The sequence below is a fragment of the Dipodomys spectabilis genome, unplaced genomic scaffold (genome assembly GCF_019054845.1).
Source record: "Dipodomys spectabilis isolate Male_0828 unplaced genomic scaffold, ASM1905484v1 ptg000137l, whole genome shotgun sequence".
Taxonomy (NCBI): Eukaryota; Metazoa; Chordata; class Mammalia; order Rodentia; family Heteromyidae; genus Dipodomys; species Dipodomys spectabilis.
Window position 1 is genome coordinate 8,981,069 of NW_024870814.1, and position 11,295 is coordinate 8,992,363.

The 11,295-nt window shown below is 39.9% G+C and overlaps 1 gene segment (V, D, J or C); it reads right to left on the reverse strand.

The window, feature by feature from the left end:
• Positions 1 to 594: 594 nt before the first annotated feature.
• Positions 595 to 5,688, reverse strand: LOC122116713 (the record flags this gene model as incomplete). The annotated part of the segment is given in 4 exon segments: positions 595 to 600; positions 2,618 to 2,622; positions 5,171 to 5,452; positions 5,577 to 5,688. Coding segments are annotated over 4 exon segments (348 nt in total), but the record flags the coding sequence as incomplete, so codon positions are not given.
• Positions 5,689 to 11,295: the final 5,607 nt, after the last annotated feature.

Genomic DNA, 11,295 nt, shown 5'->3' on the forward strand with positions numbered 1-11,295 from the left:
CTTTGAGGATTTGTTGTTGGGTGGTTTAATTTTTTGAGTTCCAAGTATATTTTAGATATGAGACCCTTGTCCGTTGTATGGCTAGTAAAGATCTTCTCCCAATCCATGGGCTTTCTACTGATCTTGCTAGCTATGTCATTTGCCTGCAGAAGCTCTGCAACCTTATGCAATCCCATTTGTCCAACCTTTCTTTGATTTGTTCTGTTTCCGGGTCTCTATTCAGAAAATTTCGGCCTGAGCCGAGGAGACCCACGGTTTCTCCTATTCCATCCTGTAATGTTTTCAGAGTGTCTGCTTTGAGTTCAAGGTCTTTGATCCATTTGGAGTTGATTCTGGTGCAGGGTGATATATAAGGATCTAGCTTTAGTTTTCTACATGTAGTTAACCAGTTTTGCCAGCACCATTTACTGAAGAGGCTGTCTGTCTTCCATTCTATTTTTTTAGCTCCCTTATCGAAGATTAGATGGCTATAGGTCTGTAGGTTCATTTCTGGGTTTTCAATTCTATTCCATTGGTCCTGAGGTCTGTTCTTATGCCAATACCAAGCTGTTTTGATTACTATGGCTTTATAGTAGAGTTTGAAATTTGGTACTGATATTCCTCCAGCAGTGTTCTTTCCGTTGAGGAGCGTTTTTGCTATTCGGGGTCTTTTATTGTTCCATATGAATTTTTGGATTGCCTCTTCTATTTCCTTGAAGAATGAGTGTGGAATTTTGATAGGTATTGCATTGAATTTGTAGATAGCCTTGGGAAGTATTGCCATTTTCACGATGTTAATCTTTGCAATCCAGGAGCATGGGAGGTTTTGCCATTTTTTAAGTTCTGTGTTGATTTCCTTTTTCAAGATTTTAAAGTTTTCATCATAGAGGTCCTTCACTTCTTTAGTTAAGTTAATTCCTAGGTATTTTATTTTTTGTGGGGCTATTACAAATGGAGTTGCTTTCCTAATTTCAGCCACACTTTTCTCATTGTTGGCATACAGAAAAGCCATTGATTTTTGGGGGTTAATTTTATAACCTGCTACTTTGCCAAAATTTTGAATCAGCTTGAGTAATTTGGGAGTGGAGTCTATGGGATTCTTTAAATACAAGATCATGTCATCTGCAAAGAGGGAGAGTTTTATTTCTTCTTTCCCTATTTGGATCCCCTTTATGTCTGCATCTTGTCTTATTGCTGTAGCTAGGCATTCTAATACTAGATTGAAGAGAAGTGGAGAGAGTGGGCATCCTTGTCTTGTTCCTGAGTTAAGAGGAAATGGCTTTAGTTTTTCACCATTGAGTATAATGCTGGCTGTAGGTTTGTCATATACAGCCTTTATTTTATTGAGGAATGTTCCATGGATTCCTAATTTTTCCAAAACCTTCATCAGGAAGGAGTGTTAGATCTTGTCGAATGCTTTTTCTGCATCTATTGAGATAACCATGTGGTTCTTATTCTTGCTCCTGTTGATGTGATGAATAATATTAATTGATTTGTGCATATTGAACCAGCTTTGCATCCCTGAAATGAATCCTGTTTGATCGTGGTGTATGATTTTTTGGATGAATTGTTGAAGTCGGTTGGCCAAAATTTTGTTGAGAAGTTTTGCATCAATGTTCATCAAAGAAATGGGTCTATAGTTCTCTTTCTTTGATGAGTCCCTGCCTGGTTTTGGGATGAGGGTTATGATGGCTTCATAGAATGTGTTCGGTAGTGAGCTTTCTCTTTCAATTTCATTGAAGAGTTGGAGGAGAATTGGTGTGAGCTCTGCTTTGAAGGCCTTGTAAAATTCCACTGTAAAACCATCTGGTCCTGGACTTTTCTTAGCTGGGAGGTCTCTTATTGCTGTTTCTATTTCAATGCTTGATATGGGCCTGTTAAGATAGTTTAACTCATCTTGGTTTAGTTTTGGCATGTCAATATTTGCTAGGAAGAGGTCCATTTCTGTCAAGTTCTCAAACTTATTAGCATAAAGTTTTGAGAAGTTAGGAATTCTGAGAGTCTTGGTGATATATCACAACATATCTAAGTAGGATGATGAAGTCAGATGTCATGGACATCTTATTGTGGTGAGGTTGGTCAGGTGAGTATGAACTCATTTTTCTAATTGTGTGGTCTCAGTGAGTGTGGAGATGTGAAGGCCAACCTTAACTTTAAGACACTGGAATAAAATAGAGGGGTTGGGATCAGGAGCCTCTGTCCAGGTCTGACATTCTTGCTCTGGGCTGGAAAATAAATAGATTCCCTCCAGAGTGATGGAGCTGAGAACCTGGGGTAACAAAGGTTCTGCCATGTGGTGGTCTTGGATTCCGTGAAGGAAAATACTTACCACTCACTGGAATTGAACCTAGCAGAAAGGCCATGGATCCTACAAGAGAAAAATCTGCCCTAGACCTTGGGCTTGGCATTGATATGAGGTCTATACAGCAGGACAGAATGGGAGGAGCATGCAAAGCTTCTGGAAAGGGTCAAGCTTAGCTTCCAGATTAGAGCCATTTGCCTCTTCTTTGTTTCAGTAGAGTTACTTAACACCAAGTGGTTATGGGAGAAAATACCTCACCTTAGCCTGACTGCATACTTTAGTGCCTGTAAACTCCTAACTCATCTATCAACTAGAATCAGCCAAAAACTATTTAACATAATCTGTGGAGAGGAGTATAAATGATGATAGTCTTTTTCTCTATCAAGCACCAAGGCTTCTAGGTGCTTAGTGCTTGATTGGATGAGGTTTAAACTAAGAATGGGCCAGAAGTTAATACTGCACAGCCATCTTACATTTGCTGTTGAGTCATCTTTCATGAGGGCCTTGAAACTGCCTCATTTGTTAATAGAATTGGTAAAAATCATCACTCTATTGGCCACAACAGCTTGTGTGTGTGTGTGTGTGTGTGTGTGTGTGTGTGTGTGTGTGTGTGTGTGTGTTTCAATAGCACAGGAGAAGTGGGCCTTATCTGACCCCAGAGTAAATGGCATTATCTCCCTGAAGATTTTATTATCTATAACTCTATATTCAGGTTTTTACTCCATAAATTTAGAGAACCACATTCATTGTCCTGGTCCATGAGGAATCCGGGTTGTATTTTCTTGCTCCTCCAAATTGTGGTAATTGGGTATCCATGCTTTGTCCAAGGACATCTGCATGTGCACTCAGAGCAGCACTTTGCCTGTAGCTCTGGATATCATTCCTCCTTTGCTTTCCATCTGCTTTATGCACCTCCATAAAACTTTATTTGTACTATTTCAATTCCAGAAACTTCTTTGCACACTCACGATAAAGATTTCATTCATAATCAGAGTCCACCTGTTATCATGCAGGGCCTAATTGAAAGCTGGGTTAGCATCATGACCCCATATGCTTAGTGGCTGTGTGGGCCAATCCAGTTCCTTAGCCTGTCTTTTCGTCAGTGTCCTCATCTGTGTAACGTTAGAATAATTTACTGAAGTGAGAGTGCAGCTCAAGTGGGAGAATGCCAGCCTTGTGAGCTCAAAGCCTGAGTTCCAATCCCAGTACCAGGAAACTGACCAGTTTCAGAATACACTCGTGTGAGTTTCAAACATTTCTCATCTGATTACAGTTGATTACAGTCCTGTGTTTCACTTCTCACTTGTCTTTGAATCTTATTTCAGCTTACTTGACAACAATTTCCTCTGACCAACTTCCTTTCACCTTCTCAAATTGTCAACCTTAATGTTAAGAAAGGGAAATTTCATCTTTTTTTAATTATGAAAATACCATACAAAAGGTTTAGAATTACATAAGCGAGGTAATGAGTACATTTCTTATCAAGCATTGTTGCCTCCTCCTCTGTTTCTCCCTACCATCCTTATCTTTTTTCTTCTTTCTCTTCTTCCTCCTCCTTTTCTCCCACCTCCTTCTCTCAAGGACTCCATTTTGAGCAGTTAAATATATTGCACAAATGGAAAGCCATTTTAAAATAAGATGATTTTTAAAATAATCTATGGTGATCTACCTAATTCACCATTCAAACAAGATTAGGAACAAGATAATATGAGTTTAGTAGTGAAAATATTTCTAAAAGTCTACAGCTTTTCATGATAATTCAAAAGATATTTATATTTAAGGAAGACAGAAATAATTGAAAAATACCTTAATGGTTTAAAGCATATATGAATTCTATGACAAAGATCACACTCAGTGCTGAAATACTTTAACATTTTTCCATTAGACTGCATTAAATGCTGAAATGTTTACTATCACTTCCTCATATACAAAATTGTATAGTATGACCTCCTCCAAATTCTATGAAGCAAAAAATAAGAGGAGACATTAAATCGAGAAATTAAGTAACAAAGCATCTTTTTATTTGCTGATGAACTTTGTACCAACATATTGAGGAGTATAAAAATTAATTACTGGAAATAATAATACCTTTTTCAAATCCATGCAAACACAATGAAGAGACATTTCTAGAACGCAATGGAGAGTAGATTGCTGTAATTATTGTTTTGTGTGGCCATTTCTCATCATTTTCTTCTTGAACCATTTGCACCAATATTTTCTATAGAGTTTCTGGGTGAGGAGTCCTCACGAAGATGGAAAGTTAGAAGCATTGGCTTTAGAATGCAAGGAAATCTGCAGGCAGACACTAGGGTGGAGGGGTGGATTGGAGGTTACCTGTCGGTTCTACAAGCAGTTGAGAGCATTGGCACCCACCACTGGGTGTCTAGACAGGACAAGGACCTAGGTGAGGAGGCCTTCAGTTTCACATGTAGATGATCTGCATCTGAGGGCAGACCAGACAGCATTCCATTTCTGTGTCTAGCTTGACTGATTAACATAACCCAGTCTCGGATTGGTTGTAGTTTATATAATTTTATCTTATTAGAAAATATAAAATCTGCTTGGATTAACTAACATGTCTCAACATTACAAATGAATCCCAAATAATGCTCTCACAGAATCCTCCTGTGATGTGATCTGTGTGCTCTATTGAATCAAGAGGGCATTGTCATGTTTGTACTACTGCATAGAGAGCCAGTAAGGGAGAATTATGCCCAGCCACTTCTACCAAAATCTTTTTAGTGACCTTCAGAGTCTGTCTGTATTTGAGAAGCTCTGTCAACAGGTGGAGGCCCCAGGAGGAGCAGCTGGAACAGCCCAGCCTCTCACTTCTGCTTCCCTGGGAGGTTTATGTTTTAACTTGTATCACTGTGGGTGGGTAACTCTTACCCTGTACACAGTAATACATGGCAAAATCTTCAGGCTGCACGCTGCTGATGGTGAGAGAATAATCTGTCCCAGATCCACTGCCACTGAACCTGGATGGGACACCTGATTCTAAACTAGATGCTTTGTATATCAGGGGTTTGGGAGCTTTCCCTGGTTTCTGCTGATACCAGGATAACCAACTGCTAATGTCCTGACTGGCCCGGCACTTGATGGATACAGTGTCTCCTGGAGTTGCAGACAGGAAGGATGGAGTCTGGGTCATCTGGATGTCACATCTGGAACCTGGCAGTAGAAACATAAAAACAAATTTCCCCCTTGATAATCATGGTACAAGAAGCTTCCCTTAATTGCCAGATAGCCCTGACTATACTAGGCTGGGTTAATCTCCAGCATTGTCTTTCCTTACCTGGGAAGCAGAGCAGCAGGAGCCCCAGGAGCTGAGCAGCAGTCCTCATGTCCATGCTGTGTACTACTGGCACTGACTACTGCACAGGGTGTGAGCAGCCTATGAATAAGTGCTCAGGGCAGTGGGCTGTTCTCTAGACACATGGAAATCTGCAGGGGTGGGCAGAGCTGGGTACAGCTGCAGGATTGGCTCAGCTCAGTGAATCACCACAGGCCTTGTATCCACACATGTACCAGAGGACAGAAAAATAAAGTGTCTGCAGAGAATGTGTTTGTCCCTGGAGACCATTTGACTGTAGAAGACAGTTTTATGACTTTTTGAAATGTATAATGCACAGAAGCAAGTGGTCTAACAGGGTATTTCATAAATATATTGATATATATTCCTGTTTCTTCTTAGATCTTTTATTCATTCTAAATAATTCTTTCTGGAAAAAAATCACTTTGTCTTCTCTTTACCAAGTACATATTCTCTGAAAATTGTTTTCTTTCTTTCTTTCTTTCTCTTTCTCTTTTTCTCATTCTTTCTTCTTTCTTTCTTTTCTTTATTTCTTTTTCTTTTCTTCCTTTCCTCTCTCCCTCTCTCTCTCCCTCCCTCCTTCTCTCCCTCCCTCCCTCCCTCCTTTCCTCCTTCCTTCTTTCCTTCCTTCATTTCATCTTTCCTTCCTTCCTTCCTTCCTTCCTTCCTTCCTTCCTTCCTTCCTTCCTTCCTTCCTTCCTTCCTTTCTTCTTTGCTTGTTTCTTCCATTCAGTTTAGTTTTTGTCCCTGAAGCTTCAACTCTGGGTATTGTCTGTTAGCCTTTTCCCTGAAGGTTAATATTATACCATATGAACCACACATCAATTTCTGGCTTTTTGGTGATTAATTGGAGATATTATTCTCATGGAATTTCTTGTGCAGGCTTTCAACAACCATTCTCTTATCTCACACTCATGAGTAGGATATAAACACCTAGCTTATATCCCCCACCTCTCTGTGTATTAATATTGGGATGTGAACTCATGGCCTGGGTGCTGTTCCTTAGATTTTTGTGTGCAAGGCTAGCACTCTGCTATACCACTTTGGGCATGGCTCTACTTCCAGATTTTGCATGGTTAATTGGGAATAAGAGTCTCATAGACTTTCCCGCCTGAGCTGGCTTCAAATTTCAATCCTTGGATCTCAGCCTCCTGAATTGCTAGGGTTACAACCATAAAGCATGGGTGTCCAATTGTATAATTCTTATTAGAAAATTATTGTTTTGATCAAAAATGGAAGTACAGAGTCCTTATGTTGCATAAGTCAGAAAGTACATTTCTTTTTGAACAGTGTCAACCCTCCCCCACCAGATCCTCTTCCCCACCAAGTTATATAGTTCTTTTCCAAGGTAGTGTCTAGTGAGTATCTCTGCTAAGTTAGTTTACCCTTTGTACCACTGTTTCTGTGTGTCCCTTTCCCTTCCCCAAATCAGATAAATCAGATAAACATATACAAGACAAGCAGGTCATGAATCAAAAACAGTTAAAAAGGGGACAAAATGAAGAAAAATAGGAATAAAGAACTGAAAACAGTACAATTTTTTAAAAAAACCTTGTGTTGCCATTTCCTCATTTTCATTTCCATAAGCCTCATTTTATTTATTTATATTTTTAGTCAGTCATGGGGCTTGAACTCTGAGCCTGGGCGCTGTCCCTCAGCTCTTCAGCTCAAGGCTAGCGCTCTATCTCTTGAGCCACAGCACCACTTCTGGGTGTCTGAGTGGTTTATTGGAGATAAGAGTTTCATGTACTTTCCTGCCCGGGCTGGCTTTGAACTGGGATCCTCAGATCTCAGTCTTCCGAGTAGCTAGGATTACAGGCATGAGCCACCGGCACCTGGCTAAGCATCATTTTATAGAATCATATACACATAGCTCTTGAGCCTTTGTGATTCTCTCCTAAGAATATCCTCCTTTGGTCTCATTCTGTGAATATTTATAGTCCTGTTGAATTAATCATTTCCAGGAGTATTTTTTTTTGTCTTTTACTATCCATTGGGTTTACTTGTAGATTTGTAGGCACATTCTAATTATTACAAATGAGGGAAAACATGCAGCCTATGTCACTTTGGGTCTGGATTACCTTGCTTAATATAATATTTTCCAACTCTTTCCATTTCCTATGACTGGGGCAATGCCATTCTTTCTGATAGAAGCATAGAATTCCATTTCGTTTACAGGCCACATTCTCTTGATGCATTTATCCACTGAGGGACTTCTGAGTTAATTCCATATTTTTAGATATGCTGAACATGATTGTGATAATGATCTGGTTTGTGGTCATTTTGATAAATGCCCAGGAGTGGGATTTGTAGGTTCTAGGGAAGTTCTTTTTTTCATTTTTTAAACTTAGTAATATTTTATTATTTATTTATTTACTTAAAATAGAAATTATTGTAAAGGGGATGAATGTTGTAGGATTTACAGTTACGTAAGGAAGGTAATGAGTACATTCCTTTTTAAGCACTGTTACCCCCTTCATTCATGTTTAGTCTTTTAAGGAAAGTCCATACTTCTTTCCTGAGTAGTTTAACAACTTTACATCCTTGCCAACAGTGTAGTAATATCCCCTACACTGAATGTATTGAAGAGTATTTTGTGGTAGTTTTAGTCACTACCTTTACAATATAAGTTGAGGCAAAATTTTGTAGATGCAGTTTAACTTTGATTCCTCAATAATGACTCACAAGTTTGCCTGTATTGATACTTCAGCTGTCTTCTATCCTTAGTATCTAAATAGACTGTAATTTTCCTAATATGAGACCTCTCATATTTTGCTACTTTTGTATCATTTTGTATTACTTCTCACAGTTCATCAGGATGAAGTGGTAAGTGTTGATGTGTGGATACTGGACATGATTACTTCAACAAAAATCACTGGTACCAAACCACACATGACTCTTTCTTTATACTTTTCCAATGAGTGGAAAAATCATTCCTTCCCAGATACCAGTGTGGCTGTTTTCATCTCTAGAAGAACTAGAGTGAGAGAGAAAGAGAGACAAAGATAGAGACAGATAGAGAGAGACAGAGATGGAGAGTGACAGAGAGAGACAGAGAGGGACAGACAGAGAGATAGAGAGAGGCAGAGAGACAGAGACAGATAGAGAAAGAGACATAGAGACAGAAAAAGAGAGTCAGTCTTAATCTTTTCTCAAGCCAGTAAAGGTGTCACTGAAGAAACACCTTGGGTCTGGAAAAACATGGATAGAAATTTAATCAATCAGATATCACATCAAGCCTTTTCCTTGGACACCCCAGCCCAGTTCCTCAGAAGAACCATCATCATGCACACCCCAGAGTATAGGAATTCTAAGAATCTTCATGATGCATCACAATGCATCTAAGTAGGATAAAATAGGTAGATGCCATGGACATCTTACTGTGGTGAGATAGTAAAAAGTCAGGACCAAATGGTGAGTATGAAATCATTTTTGCAATTATTCATTTGGTTTCTGCAAGTTTTGAGACATGAAGGCTGACTTAAACATTCAGGCACCGAAATAAAATGGAGAGATTTGGCTCAGGAGCCTCTGTCCAGGGCTGACATTCTTGCTCTGGGCTATAAAAGAAGCAGTCACCCTCCAGAGTGATGGAACTGAGATCCTGGGGGTGACAAAAGCTCTGCCCAGTGGTGGCCTTGGGTTCAGTGAAGGAAAATGTTCACCACTCACTGGAATGGAACTTAGAAAAGAGGTGATGATTAGGTTGAGAGTTATTCGGAGCTCAGAGATTTGCCTGCCTTGTGGGACTGGCTAACTTCCCTGCAGTTCTTACCCAATCATGAGGAAAGTCAGCAACTGTTCCTCATCCAGTTTCCTCCTAGCCAATGTGTCTTCTCCTTAGACTCATAAGGAGGACATGTTGATCAGGTTGTAAATTTTACATCTATTGTGTGTCCTGCTCTTTTTTGAGGCTTCTGGGAAACAGGTTCTGTGATACTAGAACTTCAGTGTTCTCATCACCAATTACTTCCATATACACTCAATTATCTCTTCTCTGAATCTCTTAGAAGGTGGGGCCTTCATCGTGTTCTGTCTTACTGAGAATTCTCAAGGCCAAGTCCTGCTGACTGTGCACACATGTCTTGTTGCCCTCAGAGTGCAGCATTTGTTCTCACATATCAGCATCCACCTTTGAACTGGAGTTCTTACTCCATTTCCAGAAACCTGGTGAAAAGGAGCATCATTGTCAGGGTGTGCAGATCAAGAAAATTACAGATCAAGAAAATTAGAAAATACTCAGAAACACACACATGGAGAATCATGGCAGTGTGATCCTCAGGTTCATGTGCAGCATGCCATCTGTGCTGGGAACTTACTAGCCTGAGGTTCCTCTTGACAAGGAGGGATCATCACTCTGCTCTCCATGCCTTTCAAGATACAGACTCAGCTTTGCTGATTGTGAGGTTTGCTTGCCCTCTGGTGGCCTCCTTGTGACATAGCAAGCTATAGGATTTTGAGTTTGGCATACCAGTGTCTAGATAGTGAATCTTTTCTCCTATATTCACAAAGCTGGTTCATTCTACCTGTTTCAAGGCCAGGTTCAGTAGGAAATTCAAATGACTCCTCTCCTCAGACATTTTCTAACAGTTGAAGAAAAAACCTATAAGTTCACTATGAATTCTGAGTATTTATTTGCTACAGGGTAGTTGGTGGCCTAAGATGTATGTTTCCTATGATCTAACTGACATGCAAATTTGGTAAAGAGGAGTGGGTCCTGAGTGACACTGAAGGGTACAATGGCACATGTAGAGCTCTGTCCCAGGTCTTACAATCCAGCCTCATGCTCTGCATCACAGAAACTGTTCTTCCATACCACTCATTGCCTCCTGGGGCTGAAAAAGCGAGCCAATTAGCTGGAAAGCTGATTCACATCTTTGCTTTCAACAGTACCTCCTTTCTTTAAAGGCTGTAGCCATCATCTGATTCCTCTATAGGACAATGGTAACAATTGCACTGACTTGCATTTGAACTGGAGCTTGAAGCATTCAGATCAACATAATACGACTTAGCAAGCAAAGACTGATCAAGACTTGGTTCCAGATGAATTTTGTGGTTTTCCCAGTGACAGGTCTTGTTTCTGTCACTAAAATTGACTTACTTGACTGACTTATCAAAGGATGGAATGACATGAGAATGAGAGGAGGAAGGAAGAAGTTTTATTTTATTTTATTTTTTTATTTTTGGTCGGTCATGTGGCTTGAACTCTGGGCTTGGGTGCTGTCCCTGCATTCTTCAGCTCAAGGTGAGCACTCTATTGCTTGAGCTACAACACCACTTCCGGTTTTCTAGTGGTTTATTGGAGATAAGAGTCTCACAGACTTTCCTGCCCAGGCTGGCTTTGAACCATGAACCTCAGATCTCAGCCTCTTGAGTAGCTAGGATTACAGGCATGATCCACCAGAACCCAGTTAAGACTCTTATCTCTTATTAACCATCAAAACTGTGACTCAATAACAACAATAACAAATACTATTGATCTTGCTAGCTATGTCCTTTGCCATGCAGAAGCTCTGCAACTTCATGCAATTCCACTTGTCCAACCTTCTGGTCTCTATTAAGAAAATTTAGGCCTATGTCAAGGAGACTTAGGGTAAAGTTGTTAAACTAGTAAGGAGACCTAGGGTTTCTCCTATTCCATCCTGTAATGTTTTCAGGATGCAGGGTGATATATAAGGATCTAGCTTTATTTTTCTACAGG